Source organism: Engraulis encrasicolus, chromosome 20, assembly GCF_034702125.1.
Source record: "Engraulis encrasicolus isolate BLACKSEA-1 chromosome 20, IST_EnEncr_1.0, whole genome shotgun sequence".
In the NCBI taxonomy this organism is placed as follows: Eukaryota; Metazoa; Chordata; class Actinopteri; order Clupeiformes; family Engraulidae; genus Engraulis; species Engraulis encrasicolus.
The window spans coordinates 39,836,888-39,861,130 of NC_085876.1; the positions used below are offsets into that span (position 1 = coordinate 39,836,888).

Genomic DNA, 24,243 nt, shown 5'->3' on the forward strand with positions numbered 1-24,243 from the left:
ACTTTGCGCAGCAGGCATGAACATTTCTCGCGGTTTTGCCTTTCATCCCTTTCCCTCGGTCCACCCAAGATGGGATATTAATCCAAACTGGCCGGAATTCTCCTTTAAGGCAGTCTGTAATGTCATAGGAATGTTGTTGTTATGATGTAGTTGAGTCTTTTCAGCAATGAGTTAAGGCGCCCCTGGCAGCTCACCTGCATTAAGAGGCTACAAAAAAGGTTAGGAGTAGGAATGCAAATTATCGTTTTATTCATTAATCATTAGTTGATAGCCTTATCGATCGACTTGCGATTAATTAATAAGCAGCATTTCCCCCCGAAATCTCAATGTTTCTCGAAAAATAAAAAAATAAATCTAAAAATTTTAATTAAAAGTTGAGATAAAATACCACATTTAAATTAATTCTATTTTAATTCTTTAATCCAAAGATGAATTAAATATTTCCACTATTCACACCCCTCTTCACACACACTCTTCACATGCCCATTTCACCTGGGTCTCTTGTCAGTTGAATTGTCGATTAATTGTGATTAATGTTTTTTAATCGATTAATGATCCCTAGTTAGGAGCCACTGGCCTACTACGTCAATTGAGCTACACAGGTGGAGACCATCCTTGCTGCAGTATGTTGCCATTGCTGCTTTGCTGCTACATTTCTTCAGATGTCCTTGAGCAACACCGCATGATTCTGCCCTTGGAATAAAGAATTATCATAGGATAGAACATGGGAACTATGAAGAGAAACATCAGCGCCACCGTTGATGTCACGTTGAACATCTTGGGCACTACAGGCGCTATGGCATAGACAATTGTGCAGGGCACATAAGACAAACCAACACCGGCCAAAATCCAGCGGACTGTTTTGCAGGCTTTCACTTTGACCGGGTCCAGGTTGCTGTCTCTGTTACTACCGGGACCGGCTCTTCTCAGCACACGGATGATTTGGTTATCGCTGAAGATCATGAGGCATCCACTTAAGGCGAGAAACACGGTGCAGAAATGTGAAAGCACGAGGTTCTCCGACAGGCACACCGCGGCGGTGAGAGCAACAGCACTCACCCATGTCATGGCGCAACAGGCCTCCCTGTAACGATAGGTGGCCAGGAGCGGGTAGCGCCTCGGCCAAACCACGGCCACGCATCGCTCAAAACACATATAGGCCAGAAGCTGGGGACATCCGCTCGTGCTGAAGATCAATAAGGCCTTTCTCATGTTCTTGAAGATACCCGGATTCACCCAAATAACAATGGCGTCAGCCAGGTGCAGGAGACTCTGAACCACGTCAAGCATCAGCAGGTTGAGGTTCAGCATCTGGGGCGTCGTGTCTGAGAGCAGGAGCCAGGCGAGCCGGGCGTCGCCCAGCAGTCCGAGTATGCACCTGACCAGGTCATAGGCTATTAATGGAACGATCCAGAAGTCGGGCGTCGAAGAGCAATCCAAGGAGGCATTTCCTCCCTGTGTGGTTGAGTTTGTCAAGGAGCAGTTCATGGTTTCCCTCTGTCTCCTCCTGTACTATGGATGGGGATTGGCATTAATAATCAGATGTGTAGGCTATATGATATGGGCGTGTATACAAGATTCAAGATTCAAGATTCAAGATTAGTTTATTACGTCTTATTATAGGTTTGAAGCCTGTAAAGAGTAAAAATTGTTGTGTTTTTTGTGTCCTCAAAATAATTTAAAAAAAGAAATAAAAAAAAATTAATTAATTAAAAAAAGAGAGGGGGCATGCCATATACCTACTACAAAAACAGTAAGACTGTTTCTCTCAAGAATGCTTGCCAGATGCACTACATTACAGTGTAGCATTGTAGCATACCCAGTACAGTAGATTACCACTGTTAACAAATTAGATTGATGGCCCCAAAAGAATAAAAGAAAAACAAAAACATGGCAAAAAGCAGTTTTAATGAGTAATATTCCCCTGTATAAGGTGATCTGGCTCATCATGCACTTACCAATGACATGAAATTGTAGTGAAGACGTCAAGGCTGGTGTTCGTTGTCCATGGTAAGAACCTATAAAACCTGTAGGTAAAAACCTATAGGCATACTCTGTCTTTATATCACACTGTATTATCTGTCATCTACCTACTTACACAGACATTTGCCTTTACATATCTTTCAAGCCTTCCACGAGAAGAGGCTATGGACTTAAAATCAACATGGATCAATCATCTGACTGCCATTAACCATCTTTGCACAATGAGAGTGTGGTCATGTGTCATTGTATGGATTTGCATCAATTCGATATCAGATGCTGCACACCTGGGCACAGACACTAAGAGCACATGAAGAGTTCAGATGCAAAACCCCCGAACTCCATTTCTGAAGACCTGCACTTCTATGTTTTTAGAGAACCCTGTTGTTGGTTTGGTTTACATTCATGTACTTGATAATACATATAAATAGTTATATTACAAAAATAAAATAAAAAATATGCAATTTTGATAGCTTTGTATTAAATAAAAATGAATTAAGATTATTTTCTGAAAAGGCACTTAGGGGGTTTTGCATCTGAACTCTTCACATTGATTTATATGCTCAAATGCATACAGTGTACACAACGAACGCACATGCACAAATCCACATACACTATTGTGTGTGTGTGTGTGTGTGTGTGTGCCTGCCAGTGTGCGTGCATGCGTGCGTGTGAATGAAAAACACTTTGAGTTAACTCTGTAGTTGAGAAATCGTGCGTGCTTTACAACAAACATAGATTGATTTATTCTGAATGTGCTGTGAGTGCGTGTGTAAGGAACGAAATGTCTCCACTAAAATAGAGAATCAAGCACTGGGGTCATTTGTAGGACCCCAACTGTAGGCCTTAATCATCTAACAGTGTTTTTTCTGTGTGTATGAGAATGTGCGAGAGTGAGCATCTCTATCCCCAATGATAATTTTAAATTATGGTAAGAGCAGTTAAAACTCAAAACCACAGAACCGCAAATTAATGGCGTAACAAATAAATGTTGAGGCACTCGCCAATTCATGTTTTCATTTAAACAAAGTAACCACAGCGTTTTTTTAAAACAGGACCAACGCGTAACGCATTCAATAACAATGGGGAACACAGCAGTATTCAGGGGCACAGATAGCTTTTAAAAACTGGGGGGGGGACATTTTCACAACCAACCGTCCGTCAGAGGGGGGGGGGGATATCGCATACACTGAATATCTTTTTTTATTTATTGTGGCCTATTCATCTTCCGCTAAATAATTGTATTTGCTTTAGTAGCCTAGGTCTACTACATTAACAATTTTTAAATCTTTATTTAAAAAAAAAAACCAAAAATCACACAAATGTTTATACCGCTCCAGCTTCTACTCAGAATGTGCATGAGTCTCCCACCAAGACCGCCCCCGTGCGCGCTTCTAAACACAACTCTCCCATCCCATCAGCAACTGCTAGGCTACTTTCCCAACCAATTCAACCTTTAAACAGGACAACTGTGTCAACAAATTTAACGTTGTAGGTTACTAATGTAGGCCTACAGCAGGCTAGCAACAGTGTGATTTATCGCTGTAGAAATTTTAAGACGACTAGTCTCGCTGTGGTTTTGCATGTATTATTAATGAAATAATGATGAGAGGACATCTTTAAAGATCTATATTTAATACAATGTTATTTTGTTTTAATCAATCATACAATGCTTTTCTACATACAATTGTACAGTTACAGCTTGCAATTGGTTAATTTCTTCTGTGTATGGAGAGAATACAGTATGAAGAGAATACATCCGACCTGGGGGTCGTTTCTCGACAGTGCCTTTGCTAACGACTTTAGCCATTTTGTTCGTTCTTAAGACCAACGTTGTAACCAAGGTCTTGAGTTGGTCTTAAGTTGTTCTTAAGTTGTTCTTAAGTTGATCTTGCGTCTAAAGACCAACTGAAGACCAACTTAAGACCAACTCAAGAGCAACTTACGACCAACTCAAGACCGACTTAAGACGGTTAGCAACGACAAGAATCGAGAAACGGAGTCCTGATTAACAGGTATGACAGTCAAACTCAGGCATTCTATTCGCCTCCTATCAAATTGCATCACAGTGGCCTTATGCATACAGTAGCCTATATAACATTGTGAATCTAGAATGGAAGACATCAAATGACTTGTAGCTACAAAGTTCTGCTTCACGAAGTAAAATCCCTACATCCTACTTGATCAAACGATTTAGGGTACAACCAGCACAACTTTCAGCATAATAGAGGATTATTTAAAGGGACACTGTGTGAGATTTTTAGTTGTTTATTTCCAGAATTCATGCTACCCATTCACTAATGTTACCTTTTTCATGAATACTTACCACCACCATCAAATTCTAAGTATTCATTATGACTGGGAAAATTGCACTTTTCATACATGAAAAGGGAGATCTTCTCCATGGTCCGCGATTTTGAATTTCCAGAAACAGCCATTTTTAGCTGCAAAAATGACTGTACTTGGGCCATACTAGAAAATATTAGTTTATTACTTAGTAAACTATCATGAAAAGGTCAAATTTGGCAATAGGTGACACAGTTTAAATGAGCAGCATAGTTGCAGTACCTTTTTTGACAATTTCCTGCACAGTGTCCCTTTAACAAATCATTTGTTATGAGTGCAAGAATATTTATATTGTAAGCCTTTTATGTGATGGTGCTGAACCCCAACAAAGACTTTTGGGTCCCAACCATATTTGTTACCTTGTGATTGTCAGGGTTCAACACAATATCCATCTGGTTGCTGAGATCTGACAAGGTTTTTGAAAGATTGTTCCTCAGAAAACCTAGAAACCCAAAGGTTCTTTGAGGAACCGTTGCCACTGTAGAAGAACTCCTGGAGGTTCTGATGCCCCATAATGCACGCTGTTCCACCAGTAGAAGACTGTAATAGTTGTCGGAAAGTACTACACCACTTTGACATTAGGTCTTCATTAATGCATTATGACTTGGCTCTTGCATTTGCTGGTAACAGCAAATTTATAACAGGGGCCATGTCTTAATGCAGGGATGTCAAACTCAGGCCGAGGGGGCAAATCTGGCCCGCGGAGTCATTTTTAATGGGCCCATAAGATCATTTCAAATGTGTATTACAGTTGGCCCACAAACCCCATCAATGTATAGCGTAACAAGACTTGAACATGACATTTGCTGTGTCACAGGAATATGAGTGGGGAGCCCAATGCACCACGAAAATTAATATATTTTTTTTCGTGAATACTTCACGAAATGAGTGAGATACGGTTGGAGCGGGACCAGGACAATTTCACAGCTCACACCCATATGCAACACAATATGTGCAGGCACATTTGAATGACCATATACGATGGGAATTAATGTATGTTAAATTTAACTATGAGTCTTAGACTTAGACTTAGACTTCGACTTCTTTATTGTCCATTAAACTTATGAAATGGAAAATTAGCTTTGGTGGTAGCACAAAGACACACAAGACAAACACACAACACAGTCAACACAATAAAGAATAAATATATATATATATATATATATATATATACGGTATATATATATATATATATATATATATATATATATATATATATACGGTATATATAGATGACAAGATAAAACCTGTGGAATAAAATTAAATCGCATTAATGTATCCATGTCACTCGCCGGCGACCCTATTCACTTGCTGAAAATGCTGAACTACATCATAACAACATTGCTATGACATTACAGAGAGCCATAGTGCTGCACTAAGGGGTTAAATATTACCATATTACTCCTAAGAGAAGCACACACTTTCTACGCTGAGTTACGATGCACTGTATCACTGTATAATAACAGAATACTACTGCTAAAAGACTATTGAGAAGCACATAGAGCTTATCTACTCTGTTACAATAATCAGTTCTTTGTTTAGAATAGCCACAGCTGCTGGGACAAATGACTGCTTGTAGCCATTCTTCCTTGCCATTCGGACTTTAAGTCTATGGAACGCAAAGTGAAGAGGGTGAGTAGGGTCCAGATAGACTTGATGAGCCTTTTTTGTTAGGGCCTGCGTGTGCAAATGGGCGTCCACGCACAATTTCAGTCAATGTTTTCAAATAAAATTTGAGTTTGATGTTGTTCCTCAGTCAATTTGAGTTTGACACCCCTGTCTTAATGGGTTAAGGAGCTTTGGAGTTTTTCTCAGAGCATTTTGGATATTCGGAGAACTTTAAGGGTTCTCCAGAGAACTTCTAGCTTCCCGAACAATCCAATAGAAAGTTTCAGTAGAAGGTGAAGAAACTCCACATTTTTACAGCGTAGAGACTCATTCACTTTGGTGTTCCATTGCGGTTCCTCTTGATCCAAGTCCAGAGCGTCCCTTTGCTGTGGAGGGTGAGAACCGAATAAAGCATGCCGGCCACCAAGAGCAAATTGAAGCTGATTGTGGCCATGACGCATGTTCTAGTGATGGGGACCCCTTCAATTGTCAACCTGGAGAGAATAGCGGCCGGCAGGTAGAAGCTCCAAACGATGGCAGAGATGCGCCGGACTGTCCAGTAAGCTTTCAGCTTGACGGGGTGCATCTCATCCCTGCCAGGAGAGGACCTTCTCAGCGTGCGGATAATGTGGATGTTACATGTAATTATGGTACCAGTATCAAATACCAGGAGATACAAAGGGGTGATCAAATCGGTCAAAGCTGTCAAAGAAGAGTACAGTAAAACTACTGCCCAGACAAGTGCGCAGCCGACCTCCCTGAACCTGTAGGTTTTCAGCCGTGAGTAGTAGGTTGGCCACACCACGGCCACGTAGCGCTCCACGCAAATGATGCACATGAAGCCAGGACTCCCGGTGATCCCGAAAACCAGCACTGTGCTTATTGCTTTCCTCAAGAGCTTTGGCAGGAGAAACGACAGAACTGTGATGACAATCTGACACAGGCCTTGAACCATGCTCGAGACACAGATGTTGAGGTTGAGGATGTCTGGAGGTGAGGAGGATAGCGCAATCCAGAAGTGCCACACCACTGGTAGTCCTAGAGTGCATATAATTATGCAATGTATGACCATGAAGATGGAGCTAGCTTGTGAATATCCACACGTGTTATTTGTTGAATTGGTTGAGTTCAGAAAATCATCCATTTTGTAGTTAGGTGAGAGCATGAATCAAAAGTCAAAAGTGAATTAAAAAAAAGTCCAGGGTTCTTTATTTGCCAATTGTGTGCAAACGGGTTGTCCAGGCACATTGGATCTCTTGTGCAGGCCCTCTGAGTCAACAGGTCGAAAAAAGACAAAGAAAAAATAGTGACTTTAAAAGTGATCCAAGCAGAGAAGAGAAATTCAGGGGAAAAAAATACTGAGGTGGGTCAGAGCGTTCTCAACTCGTCCAATCATCAGATGGGGCCCCACAAAGGTCATGCAAAGCCCACCAGATAATTCTTGATGGATTACTTGGATTCTCTTTGATTGATCACTTTTTTGAAGGCGTTACATAAGGGACACGAGATGAAGAATGGAGTATGATTGCTAAACAGTCACCTGATAATCCATCTTTTGACACCACAAACAAATGCAAATATCAGCAGAGTGATCAGTGCAAGCACACCAAGCCCTGATTTGACTCTCATCAATCACAGGCTGTCATACAGTGTTTTGCATGTGCCATGTGGCCAGAGACGATTCTAGTGTCATTGGGGGCCCCAAGCAAAACCCAAAAGAATGGGCCATGTAGTGGCTTGGGGGCCCCAAGCGGCTGCCTGCCTAGCCTGGTGACAAGATGCGCCTCTGCATGTGGCTGACATCATCGAAAACACACCATCATTTGAACCATAGCTCAATAATATGTAACTGCACGGCACGTTACACTTTATTTCATATTTTCCGATTTAGAGTACATGTAGCCTACAAAACAAAAAAACGGAAAAACTCCAAACCCTTTTATTTAGCTTTGGCCCCAAATATTGTCCAATGATGCGCCTTATTGGATAGGTCTACTTACCTGTACATGTATACCATTGGATAGGTCTTCTTATTATACCATTGGACAGGTCTTCTTATTATACCATTGGATAGGTCTTCTTATTAAACCATCGGATATAGGTCTAATTATACCCTTGTATAGGTCTACTCCAATCTGGGAATAGGTGTCTCACCTATCTGTGACCTAGCAGGCCCAAACAGCTCAAGTTCTACCGTAGCTTTTAAAGGTGCACTGTGTAAGATGGTGGACAGAGTAGGTATTGCAACTGAAAGCGTGAAAGCCCATTGGGAAACTCCAACTCCCATTGTCATTGTGACACAGCACTCCACAGCACACAAGTGAACACTGCACACTGCACACAACGAAATTGCATTTATGCCTCACCCGTGCAAGGGGGCAGCCCTCAGCGGCGCCCCATGGGGAGCAGTGCAGGGGGACGGTACCATGCTCAGGGTACCTCAGTCATGGAGGAGGATGGGGGAGAGCACTGGTTGATTACTCCCCCCACCAACCTGGCGGGTCGGGAGTCGAACCGGCAACCTCTGGGATGCAAGTCTGACGCCCTAACCGCTCACCCATGACTGCCCTACTGTGCACTGTTCAGTGAATTTGTGCTGTCTACTGCCACGTTTGATCTTTTCATGAATACTTACCAATTAAATAATATTTACCAGTATGACCAAAGTACAATTTTTTTTTTAAATGTAGGGCCTTTATTTTTTGCCTTTATTTGATAGGACAGTTGGAGATGATGACAGAAAGCGAGCGGGAGAGAGAGATTGGGGAGGATTGGCAAATGACCCAGGGCCAGAATATAACCCAGGAATATAACCCAGGTCAGTGACGCAGCAACCCAGTGCCATGCCGTTAGGCAACAGCAGGGCCACAGTATAGCCTGGTTCCTACCAGACCTCCGTGTGTGTGCTCTAAAGCCCCCTGGTGGCACTCCAAACACACACATCGGTCTGGGAGCATGTGGCAGGATTCAATTTCTGGACTCAAAAAATAATGCCGAGCATTTATCACTTCAATATCACAGGCAGCTCACATTGAGGAGTCACAGGACATATTAAAGACTATATTGACGCTTAGAGATCAACAGAAAATGGTTTTGAAAGAATTTGTTGATATTGAAGCAATAAATGCTGAGATTATTTTTTTGACTGTAGAAATGGAATCCTGCTACATGCTCCCAGACCTAGTAGTGGAGCTCACAAAGCTGTGTGGAACTACAGGTCGGGCAAGAGCCAGGCAAGCCACAGTAAGCATTTAAGATGAAAATATATATCTCTGGAAATGCAAAATGGCGGACCATGGAGAAGATCCCCCTTTTCATGTGTGAAACGTGCAATGTCCCCGGTCATAATGAATACTTAGGATTAGATGGTGGTGGTCAGTATTCATCAAAAAAAGGTAACATTAGTGAATGGGCAGCATGAATTTTAGAAAGCTACTGAAAATATTACACGTTGCACTTTTTTTTTTTTTTTTTTTAACTGCTTATCATCAGCACTTATTGTTCTGTACATTTACTTCCACTTTGCATCAGCTGGTAATGTTGGCTATGATTATGTCCTCAACTGGGTTAAAAAGCATCTGCCAAATGCAATCTAATAATGTTATGTAATCTTAGCCCTACAGTACAGTGCAAGCACACCTTGTTACATTTTACATTTTGTACAATTTATGTGACAGGGACTTTAAAGTGAAGCAAATATTCAGGCACTCAGCTCTCTCTGGTCTTTAGTCTTTATTAAAAACAGTGTTGAACAATTTGAACAATTCTTAATTCAAAAAATTATCATGATATTCAGTTATTCTGTGTATTGAGAACATATCAAAATATTAAAAGAATATATATAGGGCCAACTGTATGGTGGTACTTTTCTTTGCTAGATTCAGGATTTCCAAGCTCACATGCAGAGTAAATGCATGCCTTGTCTGTTTAATGCATGCATGTCAGAACTAACTCTGTGATAGCGGCTTATCCTTGGCAAAGATACCGTATTGCTGTTGTCCCCAGACTCCCCACCACATCTTCAGCCTTTAATGGCTTGTTAATTCTCTATCACACATCCCTGTTTTGACATCGCATTTTCACCTGACATGGTGATAATCCTCCATCACACTGATGGGCAATTATGTTACATTTGTTTATGAATAAATATTCATTTTACAACAATTTGCGCAAAATTTTGTGACAAAACGCAAATCGGAAGATGGGGGGGGTATGATCATATCTGTTCAAATACAGCATTGTATAGATTCAGAGGGGGGAAACCCCTGGTTCAGAGAGTAAAAGTAGGCTAAATCCAATAGCTCTGAAACCAACATAACACCTTCTTTGCAATTATTTAAAGTGTGTATAAGTGTGTAAGTATGCGTGAAGAGGCATTTTAAATGGCTTGAAAGGTTAAAAGTAGAATTTCCATTCATTCTTTCATAGTCTATTAATTAATTAATTCATTCACCGTATGCGCATGTCTTTGTCAACTTCTATATTAGCAACATTTTACTGTGGGACTGACTGACTTCTGTGAGGTTTCAGGGTGTCTGATTTTTTACATTGCCTGGGCAGAATACACCGCCAATCGGATTTATGAAAGAAAGAAAAACACTTAAGATAGATAGAAAGATAAATGTTTCATGGGTTATTTCACTATGACACCTATCACTTGTGCCGTGCGTCATAGCGTTCCAAATGGCCTGCTGGCTTGGAACGTGTTTGAGCGCAAAATAATGCAGCCCGCCACGGGCCCATAATTTACTTCCACTGCATAGGATAGGCTAACATACACTTTTCTTAACATACACTTAATATAACTATGACCCGTATCAATTGTGCCGTGCATCACAACTTTCCAAATGGGGCGCTGGCTTTGGAGCGCTTTTGGAGAGCTTTAGACCGCTTGCGCGTTTGAGTGCAAAATAATGCAGTCCGCCTCTGGAAGGCCTATAATTTGCCGTCATTTCATATATTAACAAACAAGCACTTTGCTACTTCGTATTTAAGGGCAAAATTATCATAGTCATCTTCATAGGGTGCCTATTATCAATTTGGCGTGGCACTTTGACACCTGGAGCTGTAAGATCCATTAGGCTAATCCCTCTATCACACATCCCTGTGTTTGACATCACGTTTTCACCTGACATGGCGATAATCATCCAACACGCTGATGGACAAATATGTTACATTTGTTTCTGAATAAATATTTATTTTACAAGAATTTACGCTAAATTTTGTAACAAAAGGCAGCAGCATTGTATAGGTTCAGAGGGAGGAAACCCCTGGTTCAGAGAGTAAAAGTAAATCCAATAACTCTGAAACTGACATAACACCTTCTTTGCAATGATTTAAAGTGTGTACGCATTGGACACCTTGTTGAGGAGGTTGGCCAGATGTGAAGAGGTACTTTAAATGGCTTGAAAGTTAAAAGTAGAATTTCCATTCATTCTTTCATAGGCTATTAATTCATTCATTCACCGTATGCGCATGTCTTTGTCAACTTCTATATTAACAACATTTTATTGTGGGACTGACTGACTTCTGTGAGGTTTCAGGGTGTCTGATTTCTTACATTGCCTGGGCAGAATACACCGCCAATCAGATTTATGAAAGAAAGAAAAAAACTTAAGATAGATAGAAGGATATACACGTTATCAGATGAATGTTGTAATTAACAGGCTAAATATAAGATAAAAGTGCGATTTTAAAATTGTTATTTGTTTTAAATAAGTAAATATTTTTATTATTATTTACATTTATAGTCCAGTCTGAAAATACAAAAGGTTCAGTCACAGTGGCGGGGTTGAGCGCGCCATTAGCAGTGTCTGAGTCTTATTAGCAGTGTTGTGTGTATACTACCACTGTAGATTCATGGTGCACTACTAGCACATATTGAACGTGATCCATCGATGGTATTGTCCTCAACGTTGAGTAATGCGTTGCCCTGCCTGCTGTCTGAACTTGGTTGCTGTCTATATCGACGGTCCTGTATGACGTTTCACCTGACATGGTTCAGAGATTAAAAGTAAATCAAATAACTCTGAAACTGACAAAACACCTTCTTTGCAATGATTTAAAGCATACAAACATTATTACAAAGAAGATGTTTCCTCTTTGAAAATCTATGTCACCATTAGACAGCCCATAAGTTTGACATTATGACTGGTGGTACTCAACATTATCATGACATCTTGTTACAAAGGCATTCTTGAGAGATTGTTGCTGCATGGAGTCAAGGACAAGAGTTAGGGTGAAAAAATCCCATCTCATTCAATTGCTGCTGTCAAAGGCTCATTTGTGTGAAGTGATGTGAAGTTCCGATGATGCATTATGTACAGGTATGTGCAGGGGTGTCATACAGGGAGGAAAAGTGTGACTGGGTTACCCATATATACAGTGAGTCCAATATGTATTTGATCCCTTGCTGATTTTGTTGGTTTGCCTACTAACAAAGACATGATCAGTCAATAAATGTTATGATAATATCTATTCTAATATGGAGAGACAGAATATCAAAAAGAAAATACAGAAGTTAACTGAAGAGAATATATATTAATTTATTTCCATTTCATCGAGCAAAATAAGTATTTGATCCCCTGCCAACTGATTACAGTTCCGGGCCCACAGACCAGATGGGCACTTCCGATCAACTTGTCATCTGAATTAAAGACACCTGTACATACTAACATGCATAAAAGACACATTGAATCAGCAGAATCAGTCCATAGTATGAGTGAATCAGTCACACTCCAACCTCACCAGCATGGGAAAGACCAAAGAGTGGTCAAATGATAACAGGGACACGATTTTAGACCTGAACAAAGATTAAATGGGCTGCAAAGCCAGAAGAAAGAGACTGAGTATTAATGACCCAGCTCTTGATGCATTTCTTCCAAAATGTGAGGAATACAAAATGACTATCCATCAGCCTGTCTGGGGTTCTATACAAGATTTGACCTTTTGTAGGGATTTGATAATCATGAGAACAGAAAGAAATCACTCTAGAGCTGTACGGGATGAACTAGGCAATGATGTCAAAGCTACTGGGACCAAAATCGCTGAGAAAACTACTGGTAGCACTTAATGCCACAGATGTTTAAAATCCTGTAGTGCACACGTGGTACCTTTACTTCAGCAGGAACCTGTGCAGTCCCACTTGAGGTTTGCCAACGGACATCAGACTGGTTTAGGATATGATAAGGAGGTGCTGTAGTCAGATGAAACCAAAATCAAGCTGTTTGGCATTATCACAATTCAATGTGTTTTGAGAAAGAGTTCTGCTGTCTGTGATCCCAAGGACACCCTCCTCACCATCATGCATGAAAGTGGTATCATTATGGTTTGAGGGTGTTTGTCTGGCCAAGGCACAGGACAACTTCACATCGTCAACAAATGGATGGAGGGAGACATGTAATGTGCAATCCTGAGTGCAAACTTCCTTCCCTCCACCACTACACTGAAGGGTGGGCCATTTTTTGATCTACCAACATGACAATAATACGCAACATACAGTCAAAGCAACGAAGGAGTGGCTCAATAAGAAGCATATTAAAGTCGTGAAGTGGCCTAGACAGTCTCCAAATATTAACCCTAGTAATTATATGGAGAGAACTGAACCTCCCATTTACCAAGCTACAGCCACAAACTATTCATGTTTTAGAGATAATGTGCAAAGAAAAATGGGCAAAAATATTTTCTACTATATGCACAAACATCGTCATCACCTAAAAGAAGCATCTGACCTCAGTGCTAGACAACTAGGACTTTGCCACAAAGCACTTTATCTTCTTTAGCTAGAGGGGTCAAATACTTATTTGCCTAAATTAAATACAAATAAATTAAAATATATTATTTTAAGTTATTCTCTGGAATTTCTTTTTGATATTCTGTCTCTCCATGTTTGAATACATATTATCATAAATTTATAGACTGATCATGTCTTTATTAGTGGGCAAACCGGCAAAATCAGCAAGGGATCAAATACATATTGGACTCACTGTATACGGGGCCCACACAGTGTCGGATTTATGTAGATATATCGCTTTGGGGGTCCATTGGAAGTGATTGCTTATAGGGCGGAGTACTGTATATGTACAGGACACGTAAATAAAGCCAAATGTCCCACTTTGGGCTTCTTAAAATCCTCACTCAGGCCTGAGCTGGGACCAAAAAAAGCACCCATTTTGTAAATCCTGCTTGACTCAGTCTGCGCCGGTCTATGCTACCGATGGACCAATGGACCGCCTACTCTAAACTGTACACAATAAACCAGCCTTTCAGTGTTAAGTGAACGCCCAATTAGGAAACTCCAACTTCCATTGTCACTGTGACACAGCACTCCACAGCACACAAGTGAACACTGCACACAACAAAATTGCATTTATGCCTCACCCGCACAATGGGGCAGCCCTCAATGGTGCCCCTAGGGAGCAGTGCGGCAGGACGGTACCATGCTCAGGGTACCTCAGTCATGGAGGAGAGCAGTGGTTGATCATTCCCCCCACCAACCTGGTCGGGAGTCGAACCGGAAACCTTTGGGCTACAAGTCTGATGCCCTAACCGCTTACCCAAGACTCCCCAGGAGTCTACTGTCCGGCCATGTCTTAGACTGGTTCAAAACATACATCATAGGAAGGCAATTCTTTGTTACCATTGGAGAACACGTCTCCAACAAGCTTGATGTGCCTTTAGGAGTTGCTGAGGGTAGTTGCCTGGGCCCTCTCCTCTTCTCTCTATATATGCTGCCTCTGGGCTCCATCATCAGATGATACACAACTATACATCTCTGCTGAGCATACAAAGTATGCGGCTTGGCCTCCCAACAAGCTGACGATAAACTTGTTCATGCTTTTGTCACCAGTAGGCTAGATTACTGTTATGCTCTCTTCTCTGGTCTGCCAAAGAAAAAAAAATAGACAAACTGCAACTCATCCAGAATTCTGCGGCAAGAATCTTAAGAAGGACCAGAAGGAGAGCGCATATCACTCCTGTTTTGGCAGGTCTTCACTGGCTGCCTGTCTCCTACAGAATTGACTTTAAGATTCTGCTAACAGTTTTTAAAGCATTAAATGGACTTGCTCCCAGTTACATCTCTGCCCGAGCTCTCAGATCTACTGATGCCAAGCTACCAAGGACCCCCCCCCCCACCGAAAGATTGGCGACGCTGCGTATGTGTGTTATACGCCCAAGAGATGGAATGCTCTCCCCATCGACATCCGATCTGCCACTTACATCGACTCCTTCAAGAAGCAGCTGAAGACCCACCTTTTCACCTTTGCCTACTCTTAGCTGCCCAAGCATCACAGCGTCTTTAATCTATTCATAACTAGCCCTGGCAGGGGGATCCCCTAGGTGGCCGCTGGTCTCTGCCTGAGTCTTTTTCTTGACTATATGGGTTTTTTTCTCAGACAACATTGAGCTCCCCCCCCCCCTAAAAATCATGAGTTGGCACCAGGGCAGGGCCACATCTGAGTGTCCCATTCACTGTGACTAGTTATCACTTATCCTGGACTTCTAACCCTTCTGGACCTTATTACTCTTTAATCTCTACTTATCTCTTCTTTCAACTCCTTATTTCATTTTCTTTGCATCTACTTATTTATCGATCTACTTATTTATTCTATTATGTCTAGTTTTCCCTCGTCTTTTTGCTATTCTTTCTTATTTCGGCCTATCTTTTCTATCTCACTCCATTACTTTTTATTTTTAACATTGTTGTTTATCCATTTGTTAAGCATTTTGAGCTACTTGTATGATATTGTGCTAAGACAACCCCCCCCCCCCCACAAACACACACGAATGAACAAAGAAATAAACAAAAAATGAACAGTATTGGCCCACTGCCAGCCCACCGGTATGCCAGATAACCAAGCCCTTGACTCCCTTAGGCCTGCTGTGGTTTTCCATCAGCGTTCCTCTTTGCCCAAGTCCAGAGCTTCCCCTTGCTGTGGAGGGTGACGAGCGAGTAAAAGACACTGGCTGCCAACAGTAAGTTGACGGCCACCTTCGCCATGGTACATCGATCAAGGAGGGGCCCCATTTCCACTTCGATTAGACCGGCGAGAATGGCTGCTGGCACGTAGAAACACACAATGATTGCGGAGATGAGACGGACCGTCCTGAAAGCTTTCAGCTTGATGGGGTGCATCTCATCCCTGCCAGGAGAGGACCTTCTCAGTGTGCGGAGTAGGTGGATGTTGCACGTGATTATGGTAACACTATCGAATAACAAAAGATTCGCAGGTTGGAGCCTGATTCTTTTGGAAAAATCTATGCTCACGGTAAAAGTCATCGAGCCGAAGATCAGTAAAACTACTGCCCAGACAAGTGCGCAGCCAACCTCCCTCAACCTGTAAGTCTTCAGCCGTGAGTAGTAGGTTGGCCACACCACGGCCACGTAGCGCTCCACGCAAATGATGCACATGAAGCCAGGACTCCCGGCGATCCCGAAAATCAGAATGATGTACATGACTCTTGTAATGGACTGTGGGAGGTAAAACATGATAAATGGCAGGACAATCTGGCAGAGGCATTGGACCATGCTCAAGAGACAGATGTTGAGGTTGAGGAGGTCTGTGGGCGAGGAGGACAGCGCTACCCAGAAGTGCCGCATCACCGGTAGTCCAAGAATACACATAATTATGTCCGAAATGGCTATGATGATGTAATGGTCTTGTGAATATCCACACGTGTCGTTTGTTGAATTGGTTGAGTTCAGGTTATAATTCATTTTGCAGTGAAGTTGAAATCCGCAAAAAGAATATAAAAAGGAGCCCCTTGTCAAAATTGCATTAATTGTCCAAGACGATGAAAGTTAGATTATCTAAAAAAAAGGAACATAAAATACACCAGATTATGGATATCTATGACTTGATTCAATTATTCAGTCTTGTAACAAGGTATCAAAAGGAGGTCAAATGGAACTCGATTGCAACTGAAGTCACCTGCGAATCCTGCTTTTAATCCTGCCTGCTCCCAATGCAAATCCCAGCACAATAAAAACCTGATTTGACTCACACTATACATCACTTCTCAGGGGCGTAGCAGCAAATTGTCCGCGTGGACAGCTACTCTTCTGCAAGAGCGACACGATCACGAGAAGTCCATTCTCCAGCAAGAACGAAGATGCCGGTGTTTTGCCCTAGCTTTCCTCCAATTCACCCCGCTCCATTGCTCTCCTACCATCATCCACCGGGGGTGTCCACGCAGAGTTCACACATATCTGGAGGTGCAGATACTGCCCGAGCTCTCAGTGGCGTCCCATACTCCCGAGCTCGAGAATGTTTGCTGCATAGAAATTTCTCGGCCGTGGCAGTACTTCAGCACCACGGCCAGCGATCTTGCCCAATACGCCACGTAATCTCTCAGCTTCTTGAGTGCAGTGGTCCCTGCGGACCCCATGAAGCACTTTGATCACCAGTCCACCGCGTGGACAGCACAATCACAAGAAGTCCGTTCTCCAGTGAGAACGAAGATGTATGCATACATGCTTAATCCAAATTTCAGAGAGTGAACTATTGAAATGTATATTAGTTAAATCTTCCGCAAGATGCAAGACGGAAAATTTTGCACAAAAAAATGACAAAAAAAGTTGACAGGAGTGGTGTGGATCAGACATAATGCACCTGACCTTCGTGTAAAGGCTGTGGATGACGGATAGTTACATTTTTGTGACACATTGAGCAGACTGGACTAAATACATTTCATCATACACTAAATACACTGCATAGTCACTTTGCGCAGAAGGGCCCGCCAGGAAGCCCATTCACTCATACGTAGCTGAAAAGGCTCAACTACATCATAACAACATTGCTATCACATTGCAGAGAGCCTTCATTAAAGGGACACTGTGCAGGAAATGGTCAAAAAAGGTACTGCAACTATGCTGCTCATTAAAACTGGGTTGCCTATTGCCAAATTTGATCTTTTCATGAAAGTTTACAAAGAAATAAACTAATATTTTCTAGTATGGCCCAAGAACAGTCAGTTTTACAGCTAAAAATGGCTATTTCTGGAAATTCAAAATGGCGGACCATGGAGAATATCCCCCTTTTCATGTATGAAAAGTGCAATTTTTCCAGTCATAATCAACACTTCGAATTTGATGGTGGTGTTAATAATGAAAATTCATGAAAAAGGTAACATTAGTGAATGGGTAGCATGGATTCTGGAAATAAACAACTAAAAATCCTGCACAGTGTCTCTTTAATTAACAGATTAAGACTGTGTGTGTGTGTGTGTGTGTGTGTGTGTGTGTGTGTGTGTGTGTGTGTGTGTGTGTGTGTGTGTGTGTGTGTGTGTGTGTGTGTGTGTGTGTTTGAATCAGAAGCCAAATGTTTTGATTTGATAGTTATAAGTGCTGCATAATCCCACCAAATCAAGCAGTCCAAGACACCCTCCTCAGTTTTAAGTACTACATTTTATAATGAGTCAACAAACCCTTCATCAACTTATCAGTCAAGTATATAAAAATGACATTAGGGAGGACTGGTGCTCAGTATGCAAAGGAGCCCTACCATAAATCTAAGGATCCGGGTTCAAGTCCGGCCAGAGTTTATTTACCGACCCCCCTCCCACAATCATTTTGTTTCTCCCAATACTTTCCACTTTCTCACACTCTCCTATGAAAGTCCTGAAAGCTCTAAAACGTATATAGGCCTAGCTGTCATTAAAAATGCAGTAAGACAAAACAATTGCATCAGACTAAATATTTTTTATTTGAATTTCCATCATGTCAAATGATAAAAAACGGTTACTATTTCACAAGGTGTGAGATCAATAGAAAGGACTGATTCCTTTGAGTCCAAGGTAAAGTGCAGACGGTCTCTTGTCGAAGACATCAACCTGTGACATCCCTGACTCAATGAGCGGGCATCTGTTTTGCCATGTCAGCTGTACTGTTTGGTTGTTGAAAGAGGGAAGCGTGAACCCTTCAAAGGCCTATATGTGAAGAATGTCACTGAAGCATCTTCAGATGTGGATAGGTAACACTTTACAATAACATTATAAACACTTTATAAATAATTAACTAATTATCAACAGAATGTTTACAAATGGTTATAAAAGATCAAGAAATACTATGCTAACACAGCAGACACAGCGCAGTCGCAGCGGTCCTGGAAGTTTCTCCTCCAAAGACCAGAAGGCATGAAACCACATATAACTCACACAGTAGAAGTTGATTCCCACTCCACTGTGCAGACATAGTTTGGTTATTACTCATTTACAAACATTTGTTAATGCTTTGTTAAATGTTAATTGTTATTAAATGTTAACAAGGTGTTTATAAAGCTGTGAATAGGACGTTATTGTAAAGTGTCACCGGATATTATTTCACTGTCTTATTGGGTAAGTGCCAAATGTGACAGAGGTCATCTTGCACCTGTTCGTCCCCCTCGAGGATTGAACCTGCGACCTCGTCTACAACGGTCCTGGCAATGGGTGACACAGTACGATACCGCTGGACCAAGAGATCAGTCTCTCAGTCCAACGGCATCGACACTGTATGAGGCTTTGGGAAGGAGGTTTACTAACGTTCCTCGCCAACTCTGCTAGTTAGCCTCCGTAACACTCTCCACCTTAAACCCCATCCGGGTCACGGCACCACTGTGACGGAGGTCATCTTGCACCTGTTCGTCCCCCTCTGCGATTGAACCTGTGACTTTGTCAACTACAACGGTCCGGCAATGGGAGACACCGTACGATACCGCTGGACCAAGAGACCAGTCTCCCAGTCCAACGGCATCGACACTGTATGAGGCTTTGGGAGGGAGGTTTACTAACGTTCCACGCCAACTCTGCTAGTTAGCCTCCGTTATACCAAGACTAACATTTTGGCGTTCTCACGTCTTCTTCTGTCAGTGATTGACACTGATTCATTGATTCATTGAATGATTCATTGAGAATGTTGAAATGTTAGTCTTGGCACTTGCCCAATAAAACAGTGAAATATCCACATCTGAAGATGCTGCACTGATTTTCTCCTTTGTCTCAGGCCTGGAATTTTGTCATTTTAGGGGTAAGGCCATTTGAGAGGGCATTGGAGAGGGCATCAAGGCCACTGTGGCCTTATGTCAGATATTTTTTCAAGGGCACAAGGCCAAAGTGGGAGGGCACAAGGGCCATGGCCCTCATGGCCCTCGCGAAATTCCTGCCCTGGGGTGAGTTTCTCAAAAGAGAAGTTGTTAGCCTGTTAGCAACTTCGGTAGTTGCCAATGGGAAAATGCATTGAAAACAACAAATTAGCTAATGTAGTAAGCAACTTTGGTTTTGAGAAATTCACCCCAGAATGTGAAGTGCAGGAGCGCAGAGGATATAGGCCTTTCTTTTCTATATGTAGGCCTATCTCGTGTCGACAATCCCTGGGTCTTTGGTTTTCCTCCTCACAGTCCGAGGAGTCAGTCTCAGGTTCATACAGAGAAAAAAATTCCTGCCACAAGTTTCGTCCGGCTACTCAGTGAGATCAACCATGCTAGAGAGAAAACTTGGCTGTTTTTTCACTTCCGTAACTGAGGGCACTTTAACTCCACTCCTCGACCTGCAGGGGCGGAGCACCGGTATTGTGATAGGGGGGCGGGAGATGTGTCAGAGGCCCCCCTTCGACACATGTCGTGCTGGAGTCTGTCATTTTAATGGGGTATAAATTACATATATTATAAGCATGATAGTTGATAAATACTAAGTTTGCTGTTCAGCATAGAAATGCACGTGCACGTTAATGGCGTTGGGCCCACGAAATATCACAGTAGGTGAGATGTTTGGCGATCGAAAGCCATTGGCTGGGCTCCTCCCCCAAGTGGTGAGGCCCGGGGTTCTTGGCCCCCATGCCCCCCTTCTGCTCCGCCCCTTTCGACCTGTGCTTGTGACCTCGTGCTTCGCTGATGGCTCTTCCTCTGTGGAGAAAACAGGGACGTTTCCCTACTGTCAGCAGCACAGTCAAAAGCACGTTTGGGGGACTTTTCCCCATTCACCCCCCATGACTGCAAATGAGAGAATGTCCTTTGAATTTCACTTTTTGAATTCAACTTGCGACATCATCACGAGGCCACACAGCACGAGGGAGGACAATGGAAAGAACCCTTGTGAAATAAAGGTGGACAACAAAAGCTTTGGACAGACGCTATCTGTGTGCAATACCAATTACGCCAGGGCTAAAGAATTATTGACCAAGCTTTAAATTGAGCATTATATCTTTTAATGGCCTACTTTGACCAAGAGGAAGACACGTGTTGTGGGCCGCCTCAGAGCACTGATATGATTTTATACATTCTATGATGCTGCGGCCACAGACATTGCTATACTCACAAAGGAGCAAAAAAAAAAAAAAGAGTTCTTTCTTAACGTCCTTTTATGTAAAGATGCATAGTATAGATACAAAACTGTAAAAACAAAGTCATAAAGATATAACAGTCATCATACACATTACAAATGAGCTTCATATACGGAATAACGAATAAGTCATATAGAAAAACAGAAGAAGTTGGCAGTGGCAGAGGAGATCGCACTGCTCTTGATATGCTTTATCCTGATCGTAATAAGGAAACGAGAAACAATAAACGACATATGGAAACTATATAGAAAACATGCATTTTCCTGTTAAGTCTGAGACGATTTGCTTCCAGTCTAAAGCCTTTGGCTTGGTGCACTACCAGTGCACGCCACTAGAGGTCCCTCTGTGAGCACCTCTGATTTATTTCTGCCTGTCTTGTGCTGTGCAGGTCACCCTGTAGTGCCCTGGCCTGGACCACCTCCCTCAAGTTAAGTATAGCACAAGAAATCATTCTGTTGTACTGCTGTTGCTGTTTGAAATTACATTTCCAATAAGAAATATGTGTGTGTGTGTGTGTGTGTGTGTGTGTGTGTGTGTGTGTGTGTGTGTGTGTGTGTGTGTGTGTGTGTGTGTGTGTGTGTGTGTGTGTGTCATGTTGTAGTTTACCTTGTGCAAATTCAGGTCATTTCAGTCCACTGTCATGATTGTCACTATAGTGAATTTCCAATAAAGTATACTTTGCCTTTCACTTAAGACTGTGAAATGCGGGCTCCAAGGTTATAAGGCACAATTCAAAGAAGAGGGAAAAAATCCAAGTCGCTACAGTTTCAGCAGTTCAGAAAGACACTTGTGATATACCTTTACACCTTTATACACATTTCTCTGACCTCTATGTATCTCCTGCACAAAGAGCACACCTGACATTTTCAGTCACTCACTAACATTTAGTAACATTCCACCAATTAGCCATGTCATTGCAATCACATCCTCTCCACATCACCAACATCCGCAGGTCCACCTGCTCTTGGCATGCTTAGCACACATGCAAATGGATCCCATAACACTTTGTCAATTAACAAACAAAACGAAACAAAACAAACAAACAAACAAAACTAAAGGATTACATGAAACAATAAATTACTATTGCAACAGAAACGGTTACTTTTTAAGTAAATGTAAAATTACAGAAAAAAGGAAAACAAAAATCCAGTTTTATTCTTTTTAGATATGTACGATTAAGTAAGTCGATGAGAAAAGTAAGAAAGTTCAACAGAAAGAATGGAATGGGTCATGAGATGACACTAAGTCAAACACTGTATTTGGCATCAGAGCAAAAGAACATAGGCTGAGGTGCTACAGGTTCTCTAGCAAAGGACTCTACTAAAGGGCCGTACACACACGTCGCTGCTAGTTACTCGCTCCTCGAATGAACTCAATAGAATGTCAATGTGTTCCACCGAGACTAGCAGGCGAGTAGGCGAGTACTGTACAAGCGATGCAATGTTGGCAGATCCCGAGTCGAAAATATTTAATCTTCGAGCGAGGCAAGTAAGCGAGTAAGCAATTGGAAGGCAGAGTTCGGTACTTCTCGACTGTTCATTGGCAGTTAAAGCCGCGGGAACTTTCAGCGAACGTTCCATGAAAGAGAGGCGCGTAGGCGAGTAGGCGAGTAAGCGAGAAGCTAGTAAATAGCAGCGATGTGTGTGTACGGCCCTTAAGTCTTTTTCTGCACTAATAGTGTGATGGCACATTTCATGATGCCATAAAGTCAAAAAAGGAGATATTCTCCATCATACATACAGTTTATAAATGCATTATTACCCACAATTACACACCTTGATCAGCTGAGTTTTTTTTTTTTTTAAAAAGCACTTAATTTTTTTTTACAGCAAAGCAGGACGAGTACATCTTTGGATATTTGAATAATAATATATTCAGTATTAAAAACATTTTGAATCGAAAAATAATTTAAATGTTATGAAAGGAAAAAAAGACAGAAGACAAAGACATAAAATTCAGTTCTTGGCCCGTGTTTCCTTAAAGGCAATAGGTTCCAGTATTGCTTCCTTTGAATTGCATAGGAGGTCTGAATTTGGTTTGAAACAAATACAAAAAGACTTGATTTTGGTTTTCGTGTTGTGTGGGTTTGTTTTCTTTCTTGGTGGAGGTCTGGAATATTATTTTTGAGTTCCATTCTTGTCCGTCGCATGGCGGCCCCTTTTGTCCCTCTGTGGCCTCTGTAGCACTACGCGTGGCTGTGGACTGTGATGCTCGACAGATCGTTCCGGATGATTTCATTAACTGCGGATAAAACACACAGATAAGTGGAAGTGGTGAGACCGGAGCACACAATAACATTGAATTGAACATGGCACTGCATGTCATTACATGCTTCGAAAAAACTTCTTCTGTTGCTAATCTCCCTTTTCTCACCATGACCCTTCCTCTCCTCTACCTTACTTTCCTTTCCTCTTCCCCCTTTCCTCCTCTCCTCCCCTCCCGTCCCCTCCCCTCCCCTAATCTCCTCCCCCTGGAGGCGAGGAGGGAGAAAAGGAGAAAGAGGAGGAATAGGGAGAGGGGAGCATGACCCAAGGGATGGAGGAGGAAGAGAAGAAGGAGGAGGAGGAGATGCTGTAGTAGTAGAGGGAGACCGTTTAGTGCCACACAAACACTCCTCCTCCTCCTCCTCGTCCAGTACTTTTCCTCCTCCTCCTCCGCGTACACCTCCTCCTCCCCCTCCTCCTCCTCCTCATCAGCAGCACCCTGATAACATCACATTACTATGCCTGTATTGCAAGTGCTTTTACTGATCGCTTGGAAGTCTACCCACCATCCACTTGGGCCAGAGGTGAAATGGGGCCAGAACACAACACAGAGTTCATTAACCTTCAGAGGAAAGGATTTTCCTTTTTTCATTTTGGTTCAAATTTGAGAGGGCATAAAATGGTAACACTTTATTTTAGGGATACATCTATTAGCACTAATACATACAATGTCCCTGTATTAGTAACTTGTAAGGCATGTACAAAGCAAAATCAAACATTTGTTAGGCA

The 24,243-nt window shown here is 42.1% G+C and overlaps 1 protein-coding gene across 2 annotated transcripts in view; it reads right to left on the reverse strand.

Moving 5' to 3' along the window:
* Nucleotides 1-21,092: 21,092 nt before the first annotated feature.
* Nucleotides 21,093-24,243, reverse strand: part of LOC134436629 (nuclear factor of activated T-cells, cytoplasmic 1-like) — a 75,194-nt gene continuing 72,043 nt past the window's right edge. For both annotated transcript variants that reach the window (XM_063185940.1, XM_063185939.1), the window contains exon 10: nt 21,093-23,491. In XM_063185940.1, the coding sequence (XP_063042010.1) occupies nt 23,436-23,491 (56 nt within the window). In that variant the 3' untranslated portion in view covers nt 21,093-23,435. The remainder of the gene's footprint in view (nt 23,492-24,243) is intronic.